The 26,947-nt window shown below is 34.3% G+C and overlaps 1 protein-coding gene across 1 annotated transcript in view; it reads right to left on the bottom strand.

Moving 5' to 3' along the window:
- The window catches only part of PIK3C2G (phosphatidylinositol-4-phosphate 3-kinase catalytic subunit type 2 gamma), a 344,412-nt gene that overhangs the window by 30,204 nt on the left and 287,261 nt on the right, over window positions 1–26,947 (bottom strand). Inside the window, 2 exon segments of the mRNA XM_088025563.1 lie at window positions 5,984–6,078; window positions 16,858–16,933. Coding sequence (XP_087881689.1) covers window positions 5,984–6,078; window positions 16,858–16,933 — 171 coding nt within the window.

Raw genomic sequence — 26,947 nt, 5'->3', positions numbered from 1 at the left:
TCGCATTGTATGTAGAGTGCCATTTGTGGGGTAATTAACCACTTGAGAAATGTTCCTCAAAGTGTGGTCCACGGACCACTTGTGTCAAAGAGCCTTCTGGAATGCTCATATTTGGGAGCAGGAGAGAAGAAAACAAGTTTATATATGAAAGAAAAGGGGTTCTATGAGACCAGTAATGCCTATAAAACACAGATGTAGAAATACCAACCTACAGGTGCCTGGGTGGCTCAGTTTGTTAAGTGTCCAACTCTTGATTTTGGCTCAGGTCATGATCTCAAGGTCATGGGATGGAGCCCCACATTGGGCTCCATGCTGGGCATGGAGCCTGCATCGGATTCTCTCTTTCCCTTTCCCTCTGTCCCTCCCCACCCCTGGCCCACATATGTGCTCTCTCAATCTCTCAAAAAAAAGAAAAGAAAAGAAATACCAACCCACAGTTACAGAATCAAAATCACTGGGAATTGCACATAGGAATGTATATTTTAAAAGTAAGAACTCCAAGCTACACATACACATTAAAATTGTAAGAAAGTTTTTAAATAGAAAATAAAATGTAAGAAATTGTGTGTGTGTGTGTGTGTGTGTGTGTGTGTGTGTGTGTGTGTGTGTAGCCTGGGGTTCTTATTGATGTGTTTGAGTCTACTTCTTTCTCTCCTGTTCATTTTTTAAAAATATATTGATTTCAGTGTATTAAAGTTCAAATGTGTGTGTTTTAAAATCTACTACCCGATGTCTATCACCTCAAATGGTTAAGCAAATCCAACAATAAAAGGGAACACATTTAAAAAACACATTTAAATCTTAGGTATTTTTAATATTCTGTCCTATAGCTAAATTTGGGCTGATAATAGTTGGAAAGAAAAGTGAAAAGAAAAATAAAGGAAAATAAAATAGAGGAGAAAGGAGAGGAGGGAGAAAAGAAATGAGAACAAAGTTTTATCCTTATTGCTTTTGAAGCCAGTTCTTTTACTGTTGGAGAACTTGATATGGTCAGAAGACAAGTTTAAGGGCTATAAATGATGAGATCAAGTTTTTACCCCTGTATTGTCTCTCGAGATACATTTGTCTTCTTATAGAATGAGACAAGCCCCATCATTTCTTCTCCTTTATCCCTTCTGAGCCTATAGCTGGAAGGTCTAATACCATGAATATTCATAGCAAGATGAAACAGACCTTTTAATTAATTACTGTATGAGTCACTTATTGGTAATAAGGCTACATAAGTCTTTTTTTTTTTAATTGAAGTATAGGTGGCTTACAGTGTTACATTAGTTTCAGGTGTACAACATAGTGATTCAACAAGTCTATATGTTATCCTAAGCTTACCACAGTGTAACTACCATCTGTTACCATACAATGCTATTACATTATCATTGGCTATATTCCCTTTGCTGTACCTTTTATCTCCATGAATTATTCATTACATAATTGGAAGCCTGCATTTCCCACTTCCCTTCACCCATTTGCTCATTCCCCTACTTCCCTCCCCTCTGGCAACAATACAGTTTGTTTTCTATATTTATAGGTCTATTTCTGCTTTTGTTTATTTATTTGTTTTTTAGATTCCACATATAAGTAAAATCATATGGTATTTGTCTTTCTCTGATATATATATATATATATATATATATATATATATATATACACATACCATAATTTCCTTATCCATTCATTAGTCAATGGACACATGAGTTGCTTTCATATCTTGGCTATTGTAAATAATGCTGCCATAAATATAAGGGTACATGTATCTTTTCAAATTAGTGTTTACATCCTCTTGGGTAAATATCCAGTAGTGAAATTACCGGATCATATGGTTTTTTTGATCTATTTATAAATAAATAGAGTATTTATTTCTATTTTTAATTTTTTGAGGAAACCACACTGATTTTAATAGTGGCTGCACCAATTTACATTCCCACCAATCTACATTACGTTGTTGTTAGGAATGTGCACAAGGGTTCCCTTTTTTTCCACATTCTTGTCAACACTTGTTATTTCTTATCTTTTCTCCTGTTAATTTTCATATAGTAACTATTCTTTTCTATTTTGTCTCTTATGAAACGATTAAACAGCCCTCCATTTGAGGCATGTCCTGCTTCCCTTTTCCTCACTTGAAATCATATTATTTTGTTACAGTGTAAGAGTCTCTGACAGTGTGAGCATATTCAATAACAGAAAGAGTCTAGAATCCTTACTGATTACTTTTAAAGCCTTCAAGAATACACATATTCTGGAGCAGCTAAAAGAAAAGAGTGTGGAAGTGACACAGATGAGGGGAATTGATGAGACCAAGAGAGACATTGTAGACACAGCAACGCATAGAGACATGCAGATGTTAAGGCTAGAGGCATTTTATAGTGGGCTATATGGGAAAAATGCTAGAAATATTTAAAAAAAATTTTCCAATATAAATGATTTTTATATGTTTCCTTGTTATATAAACTGAGATATTATTTTAAAAAATCTTGGCCAAGATTCTAAATAACTGACTTATTTTGTCAGTCTCTGTTCACTAGAATAAATCATTTTGGGCTTCTTTAAAAGGGGAAAATTTTAGCAATTTTGTTTTTGCTTGTGAATTCACAGAAGGAAAGTAATTCTTAGAGCAAAGCTTCAAAGATTCAATATAAGATAAACAATTCTTTTCATCACACTTAATTTTAAATATAACAGAACTGCAGGCGGAATAATTCATTTTAACATTAAAATGAAGCACAACTTCTTTAGTCTGATTACTTCAGAATGTGAAAATACTAAAGGCCCCCAAAATAAGTAACAATTAGTTAAAACTTGAAATTAGCAAAGAAAATATTTGGAGAATTTATAGATAGATTTTTCTGTCATTTATATTATAGTGTTATCTCTGTCTTCAGATAAACAGAAGAAATAAAATAGTCATTTAAAAGAAGCTGTGAAAAATGCAAAGCATGAGAACTTTGTTGTGATGATTTTTGCAAGGTGAACAAGATCCTAATTCTTAGTTGCTCACATCAGAAATAACTTGACATTCTTTTATTCAACAAAGTATTCATTGAGCACCTACTGTATACTTGACATTGTTTTAGCCCCTTGGGTTATAGCAGTGACACAGGGCAGTGGAGAAAGTAAAGAAGGAAAGGAAGTTTGGAAGTGGCAACAAGTAGTGGTTTTGCAGTTTTCCATGTAAGAGTCAGAAAGGACCTCACTGTAAACATGGCAGTAAGACATAGTCCCTCAGGACATGTGAGATTGAGCCATGAACCTGGGGAAGAACATTCCAGATAAAGTGAATAACAGGTACAAATGTCCTGGGGCAGAAACATGCTGGTCATATTTAAGGAGCAGGAAAGAAGTCACTGAGGCTGGAGTGGAGTGATTGAGGGAGTCTGTGGAGATGAGGTCGGAAAGGTCACAGAGGCCAGATTGGTAGGACCTCATTGATTAATAAGTACTCTGGCTTTAATTGTAAGTGATGTGAAGCCTCACCCACAGAAGGATATGAGAGAAGAATGACAAGATCTGACTTTTATTCTCAAAGGAATATTCTGGTTCCTAGGTTAGGAAGAGATTAGAAGGAAATACAGGCAGAAGCAGGGAGACCTGTTAAGGGATTACAGCAGTGATTCAGGTGGGGGATGATGGTGGCTCGACCAATTTATGGTAGTTGTGGTAGCAGTGAAGGTGCAAAGTGGTGGCATTCTGGATTTATTGTGAAAGCAGAGCCAACAGAACTTGCTGATAAATTGGTTGTAGTTTGTGAGAGATGTCAAAATGACTCCAAGGACTTTAACTTGAGCAAATAGTAGGATGAAGGTGCTATTTCCTGACATAAGAAAGATTGTAAAAGAAGCAGGTTTAGGGGGCAATAATCAGAAGTTTGATTTGGTATATCTTAAGTTTGTGATGCCTATTCAATTCCTACTAGAGTTGTTGAGTAATCAGTTATACATACGCCTCTGGATTTTAGGGAAAATTCCAAGCTGGAGTTATAAATATAGAAAAGAAAGACATGTAAGTGATATTTAAAGCCATAGGGCTGGAAATAGAAAAGAGAAGAGGTGTAGGAATGAATTCTAGGGCAAGGCTAAGAGACTGGGGAGAAGAGACTGAGAAGTCAGACTGCAAGAAGTATCACTTCATTATTAATAACTTTCTTTCAGAGGACATTGGCAATGTATAGGCTCTAGGGGCCATAGGTGTTTCTTTTACTTTTGGTAGGATTCACCTAGTCATTTGCTACTTACCCATCACTTGACCTAAATCTTAAATTTTTGCTCTTACTCACTCTCTCCCCTCCCTTCATGCCTGCATCACATTTGTTTTGAATACTCTTATTGTTAGTGCAACTTCATCTCACTATAAAATGCATTTTTGAAAACTGTCAAAAGGAATTTGGGGATTTTATCTGGTGAATAAAATGGGTGACCAGTTTGGTTAATACCGCTTTTGATCAAATATTAGGCGTGACTATTGAGTAATACCACCAAGTTTACTGTGTGGTTTATGTGCTAGATCTAAAAGCAACATCAACAGGCATGTTCTAAAACCGTTTTGAGCAATGACATGACTGGAATAAATACTTCCAAGAGGACTATTTTCAATTAATAATCACATATCATGTACAAATGTAAGTTCTGTCAAATAGATTAACACCATTTCTTAACGTTCTATTACCTTATCACAAATATTTATGCAGACGCTTAAAGTCTATGAACACGCTGATAGCCATAAATATATCTAATTGAATCTTCATTTCCCAGACTAAGAATTTCTTAAACAACTCCTATTTCATTTAAGATGATTATCTTATCAAAAGCAATTGAAAATAATTATTTTAATGAGTAAAATGTCTACAAAAACACATCTAATATTTGCCCAGCTCTTACAAAAATTGAGGATTATGAACACCACAGATTTACAAACAAGCATCCTTGGATATCTGGCTAGTACTAAGTTTGTAAAGGATGTATCTCCTGCAAATTATGCCAACTATTTGTTCACTGAACAGGTATTTATTAAATTCTAGTGTGTTCCAGATACATGTCATAATGAGAAGAGTTTGCTCTTTTAAGTCTTTCCAAGCACGTTGTGAGAGACTTATATGCATAAGGGATGGAGCCAAATCGTGCTACTGAGTTTCTCTATATCGAGCGGTCTCCTGGGGAGTTTTACCACATGGAGAACCTGTTTTGAGTAGATTAAGGGAAGACTGGAGAAGTAGCTAGGCTTAGAGTTACCCCTTTCTGTATACTGCACACAGACTGGGACCATTAATCAATTACACGGTGATGCAAAAACCTCCCTCTCTTAATGACAACGTTTCAGTTGCTCTACAGGCCTCTGCCTGGACCCATCTTCAGAGAGGAATGGGCTATCAAGGAACAGCTTTTAGTTTTCTTTAAAAGTTAACTACCATTGCTGTCCTAGGTTCTGGGATTCAAAGATGGGGCTCCTCTCCTCAAAAAAAATATTATTATTTTTTGAGGGGAAAGATATATCTTGAGTAATTACATCGGAATATGGTAACTGTTCTGGTGGTAGAAACTCAACATACTCAGTGGGCATCTGGGGGGAAAGCCTAAGAGTTACTGGCTTTACAGAGAAAGTGCTGACATTATTCAAAGAGATGAGTTAATCTTCTACTAAGCTCAGCAGGATGAAGCAGATGTAAATTCTTGGGACCTAGCTTTTTTTCCTCTGGATCCTAATACTCTACCTATTCCTGCATTTTCAAACCTTTTTCACTAGATTTGGTCTGACACTTCATTGTGAATAAAGTCTAATTTTCATCCTAGGACATTTCCTGTAAAATATTTTATAGTCTTTACCCCAGGGATCACCATCATACTGAGGCAGAACATTGTAATTCGCCCATTGTTCCTCACTTAAACTTGGTGGCTGGCCCCATTCCTCTCACTCATGTTGACATTAATTGCCAGAAGGAGGAAAGTGATTTCTAAATGTAGGTTTACATGTTTCTTATTAGAAATAATAAACTTACAATGTTTTTCATGTGTTTCACTAGGATGGTCAGTTTCGCATCCTCATGAGATATCACTAATTGCACCTTAGGCGTCTTGTCAGGAAACTTCTCACCTGATAAAGCAATAGAATTTCAGTGGGTTAAATTGGAAGTGGTTCATCACAGGATGAATTAAACATTTAAAGACTAAAATGAAACCTATGAATAATGTGCAAAAGAAACATTCTTCAGACCACACAGAAAACATAATACTCTTTAGGAAAACAGTTGTTTAAAGATGGGATTTGTGTCTAATCAACCTGAACCAAAACTTCCTCCTCATATTTTGTGTTTTTGATTGATTTTGTGTTTGTTTTGATTATTTTCCCAATTGTTTAGTGCCATTTTTGGCTTCAGTTTTCTCAACATTTTTGGCTTCAGTTTTCTCAACATTCACTACAATAAGCTTAAGTATTAGAGAGTTGAAGTGTTGGCTTTAAAAGTCAGTGAGCCTGGGGTTCAGGTCCCAGAACTATACTTAAGACTGTGCTATGTGTGTATAATTAACTTATGACTAAGTTAATTGACTTCCTTAAAATGGAGATAATAGTTACCTTCTTCAGGATAGTTGAGATGATCAACTGAGAAATTAAAAAGTTTTCACAATGTAATCTCTCAATAAATGTTTGCAATTAGTAATAGTTTTCTCCATATATTTGCATTCATCTCTTCCTGTCTATTTCCATAGCTCCTAGTTCAGACTCTTAAGAATCTCTTGTCTGAACTACTAGAACATTCTCTTCTCCTCTCCTAAAGCCCAAATCTATTTGTACACAATTAACCAGTATATTCTTCCTATAGCAACTTCTCTAAAATTACTCTTTTGATAAAAGTACTGTTCATAGCTTTCCAGTGCTTATGAAAAAAAAATCTGAATTTCTCAGACTTATATTGTTGCTTCTTATTGAATCTTTCTGTTTTTTAATTTCCCATTGTTACTATTCCATGCTGTAGTCTGTATGTTCAATTCTACAAACATGCTCTGCTATTTCCTTCCAGTCATTGCTCATATTATTCTCTTTATTTGAAATGACCTCTTCCACCATTTTTGGCTATTGAACTTTTATCTTTCTAAAAGGCCTAATTAAAATGCTAAATAACTTCTGTTGTCACCTCCCTTTGCACTCCCTTAGCACAGCCCTTATTACTTAATATTTGTATCATAATTATTATTTTAACATGCTTCAATTTGCTTAGTGTATTATTATCTCCCTCAAGGCTTACTTTTTTCCTATATCCCCAAGGGATATATAAATCAGTGCCTGCTCCTTAATGTCACACCAAACATTTATTTAATAACAAAAGTAGTCTTATTTTTTTCAAGTTATATTGTTCCATCATTAAAATTAAAGCTTTGGTTTTTTAATTAAAAATTTCTGATTTATAGCCCCCAAATTAAGCATAATTTGTAGTTTTTCTGATGTTTCCACTGGTTACTCTGGTTGCATGTTCTCTGAGGGAAGTTAGAGAGAAGTTTATTAGTAACAAGAAATTTGGCAATGTTCTACTGTGGGCTCATTGTGCTCCACAATTGTTTTCTGAAAGTCAGTCTCAGCTCTCTAATCCTCTTTAAACTTTGATAATTAAACCTTACTGGTATGTTTCCTTCTCTAAAGATTTTTACATGTTTGTAAAAGTAGTTTACACATTGTATGTAGGTAATATTAATTAATGCTATTGTTAACGTGGATTATGACATTGAAATAATTAAAATTGGCATTGTTTCTTACAATTGAAATGGTAATCACATAAAAATAATAAAAATATTCTTCCTTAAAATATTTTTATTTGATTACAATGACTGAGAGAAATTGTGAGTTAGAGATACTGAGATAATTCTGAATGTAGTACTGAGGTAAATTGCATTTATAGTAAAAAAATATAATTGGGTTTTTGGTATAAGCATGTTAAAAATGCTGATGACTTTTTGATGCACAATGAATATTATTTTTGAATTAAAGAATGAAAAGATTACTACATAGAAACTCAATGTGTTTAATCAGAGGAGTTTTAATTTGAAGGTGAGAAATTAACATAAATTTATGATTGTCTAAATAATAACCATATAACTGTTACTTGAACTGACTGAAGTGATATTCCGCTCTGAAACTCTAGTGCGAGGTTAGTGACCAGTATCTGTCAATCACAGCAGAGTTCAGAATTCAGTGAAAATTCAGGCCGCCAGGAAGTTTTAATAGTCAATGTGGTAATAGTAGAGGTACTTAGTATTTCTAGAACTCTTACTGTATGCCAAACATTGGGCTAAGAGCTTTATGTACATGAACTAACTCAATACTCAAAGCAAGTCTATAAAGTTTGTGTTACTTCTGTTTTACACATGAGGAAACAAAGGCATTTCGTCAAAGGTCATGTAGACAATAAACCATGCAGGGTTAAATGATCTCTAAAGTCTATGTTCTTAAACATCATGCTGTAAAGGGGCAAAGAAGGGGCAATAATCTAAGGGAAAGAGTTAAATGAAGAACCCAGAGAAGAAGAATTTTGAGAATAGTTTCATATGGACAAGAAGATGGCTAGAATATTTTGGTTTTCTGATTCAAGTTAGTCTGGAGAATCTGATTATGTTTAATCTGACCATTTATAATAATCTTAAGAGCTGTGAAAATAATATCGATCCTATAGCATGATTGTGTCAAAATGTTTGAATGCATGACACTGTAGCAGCTAATATAGCACTTATTATGCACAGTGTGTCCATTAATGTTAAAAAAGCAGCATTTCAAAATCTTTTCACGGGTGATAATATATTCATATAACTAAAAAATAAAAATTTATTTTAAAAATATACAGTAAAACATCTTTATCCCATTCCTAACACCTATCCACTCAGTTCCCCCACCATTATTTCATTAGCTTCCCATATATCCCTCCAGAGGGACACACATCCTTCCAGTTTCTCCATATAAGCAAAAATGAATAAGTACTTTTACTGCCCCCTCCCTGCTTTTCCTCAGAAGGAATAGCACATTTACTAGCACAAAGATCTTGGAGAAATTTTTATAATCATACAAACTTCTTTATTTTTAAAATATATTTGCATATTATTCCATTATGTGAAATGCCATAATTTATTTAATTAGTTCCCCATTGATGGGCATGTGGGTTGTTTCCAAAGTTTTCCAGCTGTTACAAACCATGCTGCAACAAACAGCTTCGTATGCATGTCATTTTGTACCTGTGCACAAATATAGGATAAATTTCCAGTAGCAGAATTGCTGGTCGAAGGGTATTAGCATTTATAATTTTGATAAATGCTGCCAAATCACCTTCCATGGACGTTGTACCAAATTGCATTACCACCAGCAGTGTATAAGAGTGTCTGCTGATTTGTAACCAAGCTTATTAATTAAATTTTTGAATTTTTGCCAATCTGATGAGTTAAAATAATACCTGTGTAATTTTGATTTGCATTTTTATTATGAGTGAGTTTGAGGATGCTTTCTTTGTTTAAGAGCCTTTGTATTTTTTTTTTTTTTGGTGCATATTGTCTTTTCAAATTCTTTATACAATATTCTATTTGATCATTGGTCTTTTTTTTATCAATTTCTAGGAGATGGTTATATATTAGATAACCAACTGTTTGTGATAAATTGTAAATATTTCATCCATTTTGTCATTTATCTTTGAATTTTTTAAAACTTTGCTGTAGTTTTTTATATCCTGCAAAATTATCATGGCTTCTGAATTTGTGCTCATAACTATACTAGCTCATCCTCAGATTATAAAGGATTTTTTTCTATGTTTTCTTTGTCATATATATGACTTTGTTATTTACATTGAAAGTCTTTCATCCATTCTATTTATGGACATTCTATTATGTTCTATTTATTCATCCTTTTTGGGCCAACACCACACTGTTTCAGTCATTGAGGCTTTGAAATAAATTTTATATATGATAGGGCTAGTCTTACCTCTATGCTTTTGTTAATTTTTTCTGGCCTTTATTTATTTTTGTTTATGAACTGTAGAATTAACTTATCTAGTTAAAAATAAATCCATTAATATTTTTAAAAATATATTCAAAATTAGAAAAGAAGACATCCAAATGGTCAAGAGACACATGAAAAAGTGCTCAACATTGCTCGGCATCAGGGAAATCCAAATCAAAACCTCAATGAGATACCACCTCACACCAGTCAGAATGGCTACAATTAACAAGTCAGGAAATGACAGATGTTGGCGGGGATGCGGAGAAAGGGGAACCCTCCTACACTGTTGGTGGGAATGCAAGCTGGTGTAGCCACTCTGGAAAACAGCATGGAAGTTCCTCAAAAAGTTGAAAATAGAGCTACCGTACAACCCAGCAATTGCATTACTGGGTATTTACCCCAAAGATACAAATGTAGGGATCCAAAGGGGTATGTGCAGCCTGATGTTTATAGCAGCAATGTCTACAATAGCCAAACTGTGGAAAGAGCCAAGATGTCCATCGACAGATGAATGGATGAAGAAGATGTGGTATATATATACAATGGAATATTATGCAGCCATCAAAAGGAATGAAATCTTGCCATTTGCAACGATGTGGATGGAACTTGAGGGTATTATGCTGAGCGAAATAAGTCAATCAGAGAAAGACATGTATCATATGTCCTCACTGATATGAGGAATTCTTAATCTCAGGAAACAAACTGAGGGTTGCTGGAGTGGTGGGGGGTGGGAAGGATGAGGTGGCTGGGTGATAGACATTGCGGAGGGTATGTGCTATGGTGAGTGCTGTGAATTGTGCAAGACTGTTGAATCACAGATCTGTACCTCTAAAGGTAAATTTTGAGCAAAGATGTGAAGGAGGTGAAAGCATGAGCCATCTGTTGGTTATTGTGATGATTATGGGCATAGTGTCTTATTTTATACTTCAGTGGAAATGCTTTTCCACTGTTTCCCTGTCACACCTGATGTGGGCTTTGGATAGCCAAGATAGATACATTTTCTCATGTTAAAGCTTTAACTATTTATTTTTATTTGAGTGCTTTGTCAAGAAATTTTATTGAAATTTATCAAATGCCTTTTCAGAGTCTATAGAGACAACCATATGATTTTGTCCTTAAATCTTTTTATTTATTTATTTATTTATTTATTTTAAAATTTAAATTAAATTAATTAACATATAATGTATTATTTGTTTCAGGGGTACAGGTCTGTGATTCATCAGTCTTATATAATACCCAGTGCTCATTACAACACATACCCTCCCCAATGTCCATCATCCGCTTACCCCATCCCCTCACCTATTTCCCCTTCAGCAACCCTCAGTTTGTTTCCTAAGATTAACAGTCTCTTATGGTTTGTCTCCCTCTGGTTTCGTCTTATTTCATTTTTTCCTCTCTTTCCCTATGATCCTCTGCCTTGTTTCTTAAACTCTTTAAATCTTTTAAGATGATAACATGTATACTGTATATTACCAATATTGAAAGATTCTTGCATTTCTGGTCCTGGTGAATTATATTTCTTTTGTGTGCTGATGGACTATTTTGGCAAATATTTTACTTAGAATTTTCCAATGATACTCAGAAGTGAGATTAGGTTGTGATTCTTTTTTTGCTGTTCTTGTATCCTTGAAGCTACAGGCATAAATACCTTAAGAGCTTCATAAAAATAATACGGAAAATTTCCTTACTTTTTTCTGCTCTGGAATTGTTTAAATAACAGCAGGAGTATCTACTTTTTAAGGGTTTTGTAGAATCCCTCTGGAAATCATCTGAACTTGGTACTGTTCTAAACGTTGCTTTTTGAAGCATTCTCTTTTCTATCAAACTTGATCTTTTCTAGGGCGAGTAAATTAAGTTTCCCTGGAACACTATTTCAGACAGATTTACAAATTTAGCTTTGTAGACTTGAACGAAGTTGTCTCTTATTATCCTTCAGTTTCATCTTTTTCTACGGTTACTTCTTGATTCTCCTTCTGTATTTTATATATTTGTATTTCTCCCCATTCTTTTGATTATCTACTGGCTTCTTTATTGTTTACTTTCACCTTCCAGATTTATTTATACTGTTTTCTGTGTTCTAACTCATTAATCTCTACTTGCATCTTCATCCATTTCTTTTTTTCTTTTTTTATTCTTTTGGTTTGTTTTAAGGTCTTATTCCAACTATTCCAATTATTGAGCATTGCTTTATCTCTCTCCTATGGTTTCTTGGGATGTACAGCTATTCTTTAGAAATTTTGCAATTTTGTTTTTTAAGTCCTTTTGGCCCAAGAGTTGTTCAAGAGAGTTATGTTTTTAAATCTCCAAACAAGTATCTTCTAGCTTTCTGAATTTTTAAAACTAATTTCTCACTTTACTTTCTCATGATTAGAAAATGTGTCTGTACTATTTCTACTTTTTAGGATTAATTGAAATTTTCTTTGTGGCCTAATATATAATCTATTTTCATGATAAAATGTTTGATATAAATTAATAAATTTTGCCTTTTTTTAATTTTACTATTTAGTTTTCTATGTATCTAGTTATTTTTTTTCACTCAGTCTTTCATAAATCAAAAAAGGTGAATTAGAATATCCTATTACCAGTCTGTTGTATATTTTTCCTTGAATGTTCCATAACTTCTGCTTTATATATGTTGCTGTCATATAACTGATATATATATATATAAAACCATTATTTATATATAACTGCTCATATCTTTATTGAGAATTGTACTTATTATAGTTTAAATATTGCATTCTTATTTAATTCAATGCTTCTTGCCTAATATACCTATGCTTGGAGTTTAATTTTCAATTTTTAAATCTCATTTTGTCTTAGGTGTGTTTTTACATAAAGTATAGAGTTATGATTTATACTTTTGTTCCAATTGGCAATTTTTTTCTTTATGGATGAATTAAGTCCATTTATACTTATTGATATAAAAGATTCATTTTCTCTTTCTTCTTACTGTTTTATGTTATTAAAGAAATACATTTTTGTTTTTATGATTTTTAGAGAAAGTCTTTGGCTAAGGAATTTGTTTTTATTTTTATGTACTTGTGATACTTAGAAAAGCTTTACTTTTGTTCTAGCAGTTACTTTTATTTAGTATTCTTAGACTTTTATTTTTTTGACAATTTTGTTTCCTAATAGAAACAGAGATAAAATTAGTGTGCATAATCTTTTGCACTCTTCTTTCATCTACACCCAATTATATTCAATGTTGTGATCTTAGTGTTTCTCTAACACTAATATTGCATAAGTTAAGATTTTTTTATTGCCTGATTTGTTAGATTTTAGTGATATCTTTGATACCCAGCTATTAGAAATGAAGTAATTAGAGAAACTCTTGTCTCATCTTCTTTTCATCTTTTCTTGCCCACATCAGCCACAAGTAAAAGTCTAAAATAATTTTCTAATTGGAAACATGACATTGTATGATATAATATAGTAAAATGCATAATTTTAAAGCTTTCAACTTTCAGAAACAACTTAATATAAGTATTTATTTCTAAGTAGTCCTAGCCCTCCCCTTCTGTCCTTCCATATCATTAAAATTTACATTGAAAACCTGGTACCACACTTCAACCTATAGATAATTGATCTGGGCTCTGCTTGAACAAGTAGCTCTAACATAACCAGAGAGACCCTGTCATGGAGACTGTGGCTTCAGGTTCCCTTTTAAATTAGCATCTCCAGTTGGAGGTAGTGATGTGAGGTAATGATTAAAAGCTCCTGTTTGTAACCATTTGTAATTATCAATGACATCTAAACATGCTCATTAATTCAGCCTCTTAACCCTGACAACTGTTGTCTTTTGTCATTTTCTACTCCATTACCTATGTTATTGTCTCTATACCTTGACAAAAATCTATCTTCTGCGTGTCAGTGTTGTGTACTGGTGGAGGATAGATAATTTTATATTTTTGTGGAGGTACGATTTAACATGGGACCTATATTAATTTGGAGGGAGTATAGAAGATCATGTCAGTAGAGAGTTAAAGAATATACAAGATAAAATCCAGCAACTTTCTGGGTAGTGCTTTGGTTGAGTGTGGTTGAGTCCATAATATTTAATGTGATAACATGTAGAAGATTTTTTTCCAGGTGATACTTCAAGAAATTTCTAGTGGCGGAGAGGCAGTGAATTCCTGTGCCAGGGCACCACCACAGGAAGTGGTAATTGTGAGGGCAGTAGCATGATTACGGACATGGATTATGTCGTCATGGATTTCTAGTCTACAAAGAAACACACAAGCCATAAACATCATTGCAATAATTTTGAAGAAAAAGCATTTTAAGAGTATATAGCAAAGACAAATAAGATGAGATCTGAAGGATGCAGACAAAACAAAACAAAACGAAACAAAATGGAGAAGGTAGAATAGGGTCAAGTGGTCCAGGCAGAGAAAGGTGCATCTGTTAGACACTGAGGGGCTTGTCTTAGTTGAAGAACTGGAAAAACACAAGAATCAAGATAGAGAAGGGCCTGATATTAAGGCTGGAAAGGGAAATTGGGGGATGTCAGATTCTGCTGGGATGCCGTCATGAAGATTTTGGTCTTTATCCTAAGGGCAGGGGTAGCTACATAATTTCTGAGGCTCAGTGATATGAAAATGCAAAATGAAAATGTGGGGTTCCTTTTACAAAAATTATTAAGAATTTCAAGACAGTGACAGCTGAGTATTAAACCAAATGCAGGACTTTTCTAAGCACTATGCCTAGTGTGACTGTACTGGTCATAAACCCATGACATTGGCCCTACCTAAGGGCAGTGAGAAGCCAAGGAAAAGTGCGAAGTACAGAAGAGTGATGATTGGATTGGCACTTTAAAAAGACAAATTCTTATATTGTTCTACCAAGGCATGTTTAGTTGGTGAGTAAAGGCAAAGGAATATTAATATCTCTCAGATCCAGGATTATAAATTATTACTAATATGATCCTTACAAGTCATGTGCTTAGATACATAGTTATCCAGAATCTACTCAAACTTGTTAGTAGAAGTAGTAAATATGGTAAAGTCTTGAGATTTTTGCTTAAGGTCATCCACTGTCAACCAACATTTTAATACACCTAAATAATTTTGTCCTTTAATCATTTAGCAACATAAGCAGAAAATTTCAACTAATTAACAAGAACAGTGCTTAAAATAAATGTTGTTCTTTTTTGTTTATGAACATGACAAAAGTATGAAGAATTTGGAAGTATGGAAAAGAAAATAATTTAAAGAATACAAGGAGGACAACTTTGTGCTAATCCTTGTTTGTCATAATTATTTGCATATTCTGCTTAGAAGATGTGTTTTGTTGTTTTAAAACAATAGGCTATATTTCATATGCAACCAAATATTGAGAATCAAGTCTTTTGTCCATCATCATTCTGCCAAAACAAGTTTTGAATATCGAATGATGTAGTAAGAAATAAGTGAATGAGAAAAAAATTCATTTTATTTTTTACAATAATAATCTTAACTTTTTGTGTTCTTACAAATTTCAAACACCTTACAGAGAAATAATACTATCAGCAAAACTAAAAAATTGACAATGATCCACAGTTTAATTTTTTGATACATAGAGAATCAATTTTCTTTAAGGACATTGATGACAGAATAGAGGTCAACCTTTACTTTTTAAAATGTCTGACAACTTTAGAAATCAGCAACATTATGTTTTTTTTTAATCTGGTTAATTCAAGTTTATAAATATTATGGTAAAAAAATCCCCAGCTAACAGTATTTTTAAAAAGAAGGTATCTGTTAGATATTTGTGTACTATGACAATAAAAAGGAAATATTTTTTTGTGGATATCATTCTTCTTTAGATACAGGCTATCAATTGTAAGAAATGACCTTATTTACTTATGTTTATGGTTTAGCTATATAAGCAAAGTGTCTTAGAGAGTGATGACAAATGAGTAAAATATAGGGGTATGAGAGAGGTACAATCCTCATATGTTAATTTGGAGCTGTGAGTACAGAGCAATGCATAGTGGGGAAGTGAGTTCTCAGTTTAAAGTTACTTCAGTTTAACAGAAGAAGCAGGCACATACACACATAAATATACAACTTAAGCAATTACACTATTCAACTTGGTCTGGTTGTATAGAATTGTGTACCTAAGGGTAGGTGACTACAGTGTCAGATACAAGCAGAAGTGATAAGCAGATGGGCCTAATCTTAAAGGCAGAGAATCAGAAGGAGATATGGATAAAATAAAGACTGGGAATTGCAAAGGAAAGTGGGGTGAGGTCTAGCAAATTACAGGCTTGCAAATCTTGTGTGAGATAAAAACCGGTCTCAGTATTGGATAGCTATTGGCAATGGAATTTTATTATGAATGCTTAAATTTGATGGGACATTCAAAGAGAGTTCCTGCCAATCTAGGAGAAATGTTAGAAAAGTTAATTAGAATTAACACACATTTGGCAGAGAATAGGGTGGATAATTGTGCTGGGCTAGTTTTGGGATCCAGGTAATAAAAAGACTTCATGAGGGAGGTAGAGTAATTACTGAGCTTTAAAAGATAAGAGTGAAACTGCGAGATAATTCATAATCATTGTTATTGCCTAATATTTATTTTTGTTGCTTCCTAAGCTGTTGAGTAAACTGGAAGACCTACCTGCAGGGGGAAAACAGGAACTCTGTCTCTGAAATGCAATTCCACCTCAATGCACAATTAATAGAAATGAGTTAATAGTGTGACATCATGTAGTTATTATAATTGGACAAACATACATCAGTTTAATTTAACTTGAACATTTTCTAAGAGGTTAAAAAGCTTTGGAAATAGAAAAGACCCTTAAAGTTTATTCTTTAAAAAGATTTTAATTTGAAAGTTGAAAAAAATATAGTTGTGATATTTTTTGCACAATTATGTTGAAACTCAAAAATTGTACATAATAATACTGATGAAATTACTTGCCTAGGTCCATGAGCGATGATTCTTCAATTGTTTGTTGAACTGGCTCAGAGAGGAAAAAACTAACCACACAACCACTCTGAAAAATGAGACAAATTATAATATTTCTTCATATCTTATATTTACTTATTACTCCTATTCACAGGTGGGACCCCTGTGATGGGGTGGATGGACCCCTAATCCAATATGACTGGTATCTTTATAAAAAGGGGAAATTTAGATACAGACATTCATATAGGAAAGATAATGTGAAGAGACACAAGCAGAAGATGGTCTTTTATAATTCAAGGAGAGAGGCCTGGAATAAATTTTTCTGTCGCAGCTATCAGAAGGAAACAACCTTGTGGACACCTTGATTTCAGACTTTCAGATTCCAAAAATGGGAGACACTGTATTTCTGTTGTTTAAATCGCCCAGTGTGGGGTATTTTGTTATGGAAGCCCAAGCTAACTAACATAGCACCCAATGGTGGTCCCTTCATCTATGACCTAGATTCTATTCCTTCCTCCTCAGGAACCTCGTGGAATATCTCAATCTATACTTTAGTACCTTTACCTTCTTCCTTTCTTTCTCACCAGTGTAAAGAAGTCTCTCCATTAATAACTAGCAAACAGAGGAGTCAACCCACATAAAATATACTCACACATGAATAATACCTTGTCACTAATGTCCCTTTCAGATCCTGTGTTATTTTCCCCCTCCTTGACAAAACTTACGGAAAGAGTTGCCAACATTCATACTGGTTCCACTTCTTCAATTTCAACTCACTTTATGATCTACAACACTCAGGTTTCTGCCACTAATTGTCCTCCAAAAATGTTCTTACCATCATTTTCAACAACTTTTTCTTTTCAAATGTCTTTTTTCCCCCAAATCCAATGGGGTTTTCTTGGCTTTATTTTTTTTAAAGATTTTTATTTATTTATTTGAGAGAGAGTGAGAGAGATCACAGAAAGAGATGGAGACAACATCTATGTAGCAGTTTTACACATCATAAATTTGTTAATTACTAATTTTGATCTCTATGTATTGATCTCTTGTGAGCTTGCTTAGTAAGAATCTATCCTCAAGAAATGTATCCATATTCAGGATGCTGACCAAACCAAGTTTACTTATTTTGAAAGCTTGAAGTCAAACTTCAGACTGTGCAGAATTTGTTGAAGAAAATTTGACCTTCTTTGGCCTTTTGACAACGAGTCAATTATTCTTCTCTGGCGACATTTTGGCCTCACCACCCAATGGTTATTAAACTTCAATAGTAGGCAGAATATCTTCCCAATTAGTGTCTGAAATGTCACCACTAGCTAATTATTCCCTTGTGTTTACACTGTCATATCCTTGAAATCCTCATTTGTAATTCCGGGTGTGGGTGACATACTAAATACTAATTCCTTATTGTAACAAGATTGTTTTCATTCTTGAGGAGAGACATGATTCAGTGTCAGTGGAGGCAGAAATCAACAAGAGCGATGAAGAGGGTGAGAAAAGTAATGTTGCTGGATCTCAAATTTTAAAATTTCCTCCAACTTGACTTTACTCATGTGCATGCTTCCCACTGCTTTTTAGCACATGGCACCACTGGGTAGTTTGAGTTATAGAAATGTCAGTAAGTATAATTGCTCTTACTGATAACTTAGATCAATGTTCTCAGTTGGATTTGTATTGAGTCCTAAGCAATGTGGCTACATTTAGTTGTATAAGTTGTATACTGAGCAACTCTACAGGTGCCATTTTTACATGGACTGTAAGTATAATCCTACTTAGCAGTATTGCCCATATGTAGGGCTGGCAGATATACCAAATAAAAACAGAGGATGTACATGCAATATTTGCAACATACTTATTCTCAAAAAATATTTATTTATCTCAAATTCAAACTTAACTGGACTGCATTTTATCTCATTTCCTTACAATATGAGGTGCCTAGAAAATGTGTGGGCACACTTTTGGTTGTCTCAGGGGATGCAACTGGCAATTAATGGGCAAACCACTTATTCTAAATGTCTTGCAATACACCTAGGAGATTCTCACATTATGAGGAATTTTGCTTTCCTGCATAATTCTTCAAAGGGTAATAGTTTCCCAGGTTAGAAAAAAAAATCTGAATTTAATTACTTTATTCTAGAAGTGAGAAAACTGAATACCAGATAGCATAAGTGAGTCATTGATTGAAATTAGTACCAAAAAAAAAAAAGTCCCCAAATAAAGAGTGGTAGAGTGTAGTCAGTAAGCCAGGCCCACCTGTGTTACCATTGCCAAAGGCCTATAGATGTGAAGAATGCATATGGGGGACAGGTAGGACATGTAGGTAGAGAGAGCTCTGTAGGAGTCCTAGAGCATGCTAGCCCTATATAAGCTTGAAACTACTGTGACCTATTGATGAATTTTAAGCAGAAAAGCATCACAATTAGATGTTTTTGGAAAGATGACAGTGCAGCATTGTGGAGGAAAGAAAAAAACAGCAGCCAGTTTTGGAGAATATCACCAGCAAAATTCCTCATATGCTCAATATATTGTATTTTCTGAGCACTCCATTCTGCTTTCCCATTAAATCTCTAAAATGGCATTTGTGTTCTTTCCCATCCTTCTTGAACCCCAGTCCTGGTTGGGAGGTAAGTATCCTCCTTTCTTCTCCTTTGTTTTTCTAACCTCCATTCTTCTTTTATAAAATTATCCTGCTTTGAAGATCATGTCTGCTGACTATACTGCCCTCCCCACTTGCTGTTGCACTAGTCTGCTGATCTCTAGGTCACTGACCTTCACTTCTTGAACATTTTCCGCCTTGGAACATTGTTGTTGTCTTCAATAGTACTCGTCATAATTCACGCTTATTTTAATATTCACACAAATTATCCTTCCTTGTGGTATATTCTTTGTTTTTGAACTTCTCTCATCCATTAATCTTGTTCTGCATCTCACTCAGCCACTCACTCCTGTGCCCTTTATCATGTCTTGATCCGTGAAGAAATCTCTTCCATTATCTTGATTTCTAGCTGCCCAGTCTACCGTCACCATCTTCCTCCTTTCCAGCTCATTCCCTCTAGTTATACGACTCAAACAATCTTTTGACTCTAAGACCTTTTCACTGGCCTTAACTCCTTTCATATTCTCATGTTCCTTCTTGGACAATTTGGATCCAATAGTTGATATTAATAACACTATTCCATATTTCTTTCAACTTGTTTGTTCCCCTCTCCTTTTATTTTATTAAATATTTGTCAAAAACCCAACTTGGGTCATTCTCTGCCAACTCTGCAACTGTAGCAGGCCTGCTGAATGTTCCTGGAGAAAAGCACTCAACCACACTCACTGGTCTTACTATCACCTCATGCCCACAATCCTCAAGTTGGTGTTTAAGATTTTCTAGAAAGCTATACCTGTCAGTAGTCCATTTATTCTTCTATTCATCTACAGGTCTATTTAATACTTATCCCTGCTCCTCAACATGCCAACACACTTTCCCCCTCTTTCAGTCTTCTCAAGGCTGTCTTCTTGTTGGCAGAAAAAATAGAAACAGAAAAGAATTTCTATAAGCTTCCACCAACACATCTGTCATCTTGCCTTACTTCTGTCCTTTCCTCTATTCCAGGGGTGGCCTGTTTGTGCTTTAATCTGAGACTGATTTGGGCACTAGATCCCATGCTCTGCTCTCTACTCAAGGTCAACACTTCGGTCTCTGGCTAAGTTCTCATTTCTCTCAACATCAATATTTGCTTCCTCAATGGATCTTCTTAGCAGCATACATATATGCTATGACTTATTTCAATAAACAAAATTCCTGACCTACATTTCCCTGCATACTATCTTATTCCTGTTCATCCTTAGGGCAAAGCCCCTTCAAGGATAATTTTCTACTTTCTATGCCAAATTCCTCTCTTCATATTCTCTTTTGAGCCTATTTCAATCACGGTTTTGTTCCTAACACTCCCAACAAACTGTTCTTGTTAGATTCCCTAATGATATCCATTTTGTAAAATCCAGTGGCCAATTCCCAAATTTTGACCTATCAGTAGTATTTGAAATGGCTGATTTTTCCTTCTTTAAAATAGGTTTTTCTCTTGGATTCTAAGCATAAGATGCTTCTGGTGTCCAACAGGTTGCTTTTTCTCAGCTTCTCTTGTTGATTCTCTCCCATCCTCTCAAATTTTAAAATTGGTGTGCTGCATGGTCTAGCCCTCAGATCTCTTCTCTTTTATATTTATATTTCACCTTAAGTAATCTCATCCAATCTCATGGCTTTGAAAACCAATTATTTGTTGACAACTCCAATATTTTTATTTCCAGCCTCTCTTTTTCCCTCAACTCAAGACATTCATTTTTCCACTTGACATTTTTAATTAGAAATTTCATATGGAACTCAAACTTAGTATATTTTGATCTAAATTCCTGTTTGCCCCCGCTCTCCACTGTCCTCCTACAGTTTTCCCCATCACAGCAAATACTCAACCAATATTAGCTCATATGGCCATAACGGTGGGTTAGTGATTGGCATTTATCCTGACTGGTCAGTGCCTGTGCCCTAAAGCTTGTAAATATTTGAAACATCCCTCCTATGTGGAACATTATATATTTGGTGAATAAGTTCATAAAAGTTTGGGATTTGTTCAGGGACTCTAAACTTACTGGTCTTTGATATATCAGTTGTTCCAGTAAATGCATTAGGCTATGTTAAATGCTTTATGAGGTTATTATATATACTGCTAGAGTAGATGTTTATCTAACTAATAATGGTTTAAAAATGTCTAATAATGTACTTTAAATTTACAAATGCAGTCAATAAAGAGCAAATTTGAAAGCCAATTGAACAATTTTAAAATTAAAGTCTGTATCAGCTTATTTTTTGTTGAATTCAGAAATCTTATTAATATGTTTTTGCCAATTATATTATAAAGCCATTTGCAATTTAAAATGATTGATTTTTGAGAAAGTTGATAAATTCAAAGTTGCTGAAAACTTAAGTGTTTTTCTTATATCATATGACATATTCTTACTCTCAAAGACTACAGAGACTTAAAGTATTTTCAAAGATCAGAAGTAATGTAATATAACACTGAGATCAATTTTTTCTTACTTTAAAATAACACATTAAGAATTCCCATTTATTAAGAGGCCAGCCAACATCTAGAATTGGCTGCAAGATTTAGTTTCAGTGAGTTAAAACAATAAGCTAAATCTATCTCTCTCAAACACTGTGAAGGGCTGTAAAAATGTGAATTTAAAAATGAATTCTCATAAGAGTTTTAAATCAAAGTCGAACAGTAATTGTATTTTATTGCATTTTTCATAAAGCAGCTTGTCAGAATGTCCAGTCTTTAATGTAGTTCAACCCACTATATTCGTATTGGAGTTACATAGAAGAATGACACTATGAAGAATGGTGAACTTCTAAAGAATCTTTTATAATTCTGATTCTAAAATGTCATCAGTACTTCACTAGACTCTGAAAAATAATCTTGGTTCTACTGATGGTACACATGTGACATTTATCCTGCTTGCAATGTAATCTCATCCAGCTCCAAATAAAAAAAGAGCAATGTAGTGACAAATGTAGTAATTAACATCTGGGTTTAGCAAGCAGGGGACAAGAAACATATGTTCACTATTAAGATAGGATTTACCCATTTGGATTTATGTTGACATTTGATTTCTGCTTAAAAAAATAACATTGCTTAAACCATAAATGATACTATTCCTTATTTTAAGAGGTTTTTAGAAATGAACAGCAATACTGCAAAGAGTTAGAAATTACAATTAATATGGCTTTAAAATTTTAAAAAATAACAGCTGTTTATATATCTCAGCTGAAGTAAAATGTGGATACATGTGTGTTTAGGTACTGCAATCATTTGCTATAACTTTATGTTTATATTGTTCTTTATAAAGATCTTACTTAGTTCATAGCACAATTCCACCAAAACAGCAAAATTTAAAGCAAAAACAATTCCTGTTATCACAACTGTCATTTGCTTGTGGAATGAAATTACATTGAAAGGAAAAAAGAAGTTTTTATTAGCGTGAGAGAAGAAAGTAAAACTAAAAAACAAAAACCAGGTAGATACAGGACTAGGATGTCTAAACTGATGTTTCCAACCTCATTAGAAGAGATACTGAGGTAGTATGTAATTATAGTCTTCGTTTATGTCTATTTTCTTTTATCCACAGATTGTGTGTGTGAGAGAGAGAGGCAGACAGATAGGCAAACAGAGAGACATGGTCTCAGAGATTTACAAGCATCCCTCTATCTCTGTTGCTCTTGTGTCTTTAGCCTAAAGCCCCAAAGACGTCTGCCCCATCTAACTTAACTCAGACACCACCACTGGACTTTAAAACAGACTTTTTATCTCATTTCCTTGACAAAAAGCAAGCCTGCTTAGAATCAGGAATGATCCTAGAAGGGAATATGACAGCTGATTTTAACAAGATAAGCTTGTCCCATTTTATATTCCAGCTGTATCTTCTACTTCCTCTCTTCCCCTTTTTCCATTCACTGCCATACATTTCTTTATGTTCATGTCTGTATTTATCACAATATTAAAAATGCTTTGAGAATAAAGTTTATATGATTAGTTGAATCTCTCCAATTTGTTCTCTACAACCAATTTAAAGCTCTTAATCTAGTGTTATACATAGTAATGTTATAGTTATACATGCCCAATACAAATTTAAAAATGTTCACATAGTTATATACAGTGATATAAAACATTTTAAACAGTTACAAATAAATGTACTCAATGTACTTTAGTAATAAATGTGCTAATGTAACTAAAAAAGAATATGAGTTTTAGTGTATAGGCATAATAAGATTATTTGCTTTTCCTACACTGCCATATGATAAGCAGCTATGAAAGAAGAAAAGTATTTTGTTTTGGGGCTTGCTCAGGGGCAGAGGGAGGGAGAATCTTAAACAGACTCTGCGCTGAGCGAGTCCCCTGTGGGGCTCAATCTCACAACCCTGAGATCACGACCAAAACCAAGAGTTGGACGCTTAACCAGCTACACCACCTAGGCGCCTCAAGAAGAAAAACATTTTTATAAGGATTTTTCTAGGGCCAGAGATGGGGATTATCCTATTCCAGGAATATTCATCACAAATATAAATTTACTTTAAACCTCTTATTTTATTAGAAGAGGAAAGGAAACTTATGTATGTATAAAAATTTCCCCTAAGTCATTCACATTACTTTAAATAATTAAAATACTCATGTTACATCCATGACTTTATAGATTTTGGTGTTTATGTAGATAACTATGTACATAACTATGTTTACAGGGAAAAACTGTATCAATAATATAAAATTTTTAAAAATCTCAAAAAAATCTCTTTACTTTGAAATCATTTATGTCATTTTTAGGTCAATAATGTTTTATTTAGTCAATTTTTAAAAAAGATTTTATCTATTTATTCGACAGAGAGCAGAAGCAGGGGGAGTGGCAGAGGGAGAGGAAGAAACAGGTTCCCTGCTGAGCAGGGAGCCTGATGCAAGTTTCGATCCCAGGACCCTGGGATCATGACCCAAGCTGAAGGCAGATGCTTAACCAACTGAGCCACCGGGGGAAACTTATTTAGTTAATCTTAAAATAAGTTTTCATTTCCAGTATATAAAAAAACTGAATCAGGGAAGTGTCTACCAACATATGGAGACACATAAGCTTTCCCCATGATTAATCCATGCGAAGATAATTGAAAACTGACCACATTATGCATTATGCACAAAGAACTTGGGTGATTAGGCAGGTCACACTGCTTATTAATGCTAATCAGCATCTGATGATATCCCTGTCAAATTATTATTTTTCTATTACCATGTAATCCATATAATGAGTATCGTATCAAGTCCCACAAATTCCTTAGGAATAAAGGGGTAAAACCAATGAACCAAGTTATAAAAGTCTTTATGGGGTCATTGGCTCTTATCAACATAGACTACTGATAGGCTGTAAGCTCCTTAGGGGAGTGCCCACATCTGATTCAGCTTTCGACTTTCTAGAATAGAATTTCTCAAATCTGGCTGTGCATCTAAATCACTTGTGTTCTTAAAAAACACAGATACCTAAGTATCAGCCTTTATCTAGCGAATCAGCATTTCCAAGGATGGGGCCTCAGAGCATACTTTTTAAAACCTCCTCAAATTATTTGAAAAAAATTGATCACTAGGTACTCTTTTGCCCCTCGTTCCTGGCCAGACAGTATACACTGTAGGCAATCAATAAATATTTGTTGAATGATTGATACAATAGTTTTCCAAAGTGGCCCCTATAATACTAGTGCCCACATTTCATTTTTGTTTGATTTTTTGTTAATATAGCACTACTTTATTTATTTTGTAGTACAGAAATGACAACTAATAAATAGATACAGGATTTACATTCCAGGAAGGTGTTTTAATGTATTCTAAATACTCATTGTGCAAAATTCAGTTAAATTATTGGAGGGGATGTTCCTTTGGGAGAAGGCGCACCTATAATGTTGGCTTCCTTTGCTTTGAGACAAATGGAATTACCCTTGTTTGGAAGTCCAGTGTTAGAAGTTGGCTGACACATTCTCACTCGGAGCATTTCTAGGATCTGTGATTTTACAATAGTGTCTCATGTTTGATGATATACATAGGTCTTCTTTTTCTTTCTAGTTTTTTTTTTTCCCCCTCACTCAACTCTTAGACCTTAATTCCTCCAAGAAAAAAACAGTGTGGTGCCTGAAATTTCTTCAGCTTTCCTTTGCCTAAATACTAACCAATAGATATTAAAAACAACACAAAACAAAATAAGAACACTCTCCCTGGGGTATCTACAGTAGTACTTTCATTAGCACATTAGCAAAGGTGAATGTGAAGAATCCTGTGAGCTCCATGTTCGGTGGTTTTGTTCATCTTTGTGAATTGTGATGGGCAACAATATTCACTAAGCCTTGCTGTGTTAAGCTGCACTTTTGCAAGTCTTCCCTACTTGTTACATCTGACTCCTTTGCTTTCCCCTCTCATAACAGGCCTCTGCTACCACTTCTATATGAACTTATCCTGTGAGCAGATACATTTAAGAGTTCCCTAGTGAAAGCCTGCTGCATGAAAACAGATCTCAATATTTGCCTTATTCACACTAGGGCCAGAAATCAGAAGGTCTCTCCGCTTTGCACTTATTTGTTTCTGCCTAAATAAGCTAAAGCCTGGAACTTTCCATGGTTACTAGATATTTTGTCAATTATCTTGAAAAGGCATAGCCTTTAAAACAGCTTTTATATAATTAGTGAGGCAACCTTCAGCATACAAGGATGACAATCCTACCCCCTCCCCTCCGCATTTTCCCTTATAGACAGCTGCCATATCCATGAGGTCCTTTGTAGCGTAAGTTAACGGACATGGCCTTCAGAGAATGTCAGAGTAAGTAAAGAACATTAAGATATTAACATTCTAAAAAGGGGCACCTGGCTGGCTCAGGCGGTAGAGCACATGACCCTTGAGTTCAAGTCCCATGTTGGGCATAAAGTTTCCTTAAAAAGATGTCAACATTCTATATTCTTAAATATACAAAAAGCACTTGAAATCTAATGAAATAAATTAAGTTGCCTTGATCCTATAGGGCAGAAGCCTCTGTTATATCACATTTCCCATTACTCACTGATTAAGACATAAAACCAAATATATTTAAAAGATGGGATATAATTTATATTGAGTATGCATGGACAATAGTTTAAATTTATGCATATGCAATAGATCTACATATAACCATTTATTATAGTATTGCTTTACTATTGCCTAATACTGTTTTTAACAATTATTTTACATCTTTGTTTTCAGTTTCCTCATTACATAGTTGTATTCCCATGATGAATACATACTTTGTTTTTTTCTCTTTATTCATAACAGACATATTAAAAATGTGCTCTGAGCGGCCTTTCTGAAGGGTACAATCATGATTCAGTGCACTATTAATGCTCATCTTTTAGAAGCACAGCCAGGCAGTATTCCTGGGCTTGGTACTAAGTAACGAGCACAATTTGTCTCTAAGTTAGCAGCTAGTAGGACTCTCAATATTATTCTCTAGTCAGCCAGAGGTCTCTGTCATGGGGTTCATATGGGATTACGCTGGGGCGAGGAAA

This window comes from Eumetopias jubatus, unplaced genomic scaffold, assembly GCF_037043125.1.
Source record: "Eumetopias jubatus isolate StellerSeaLion01/CBP00866 unplaced genomic scaffold, mEumJub1_p1.0 scaffold_8, whole genome shotgun sequence".
Classification (NCBI taxonomy): Eukaryota; Metazoa; Chordata; class Mammalia; order Carnivora; family Otariidae; genus Eumetopias; species Eumetopias jubatus.
Note: the sequence above shows the minus strand (reverse complement) of the source record. Positions and strands in the feature narration are given on the sequence as shown.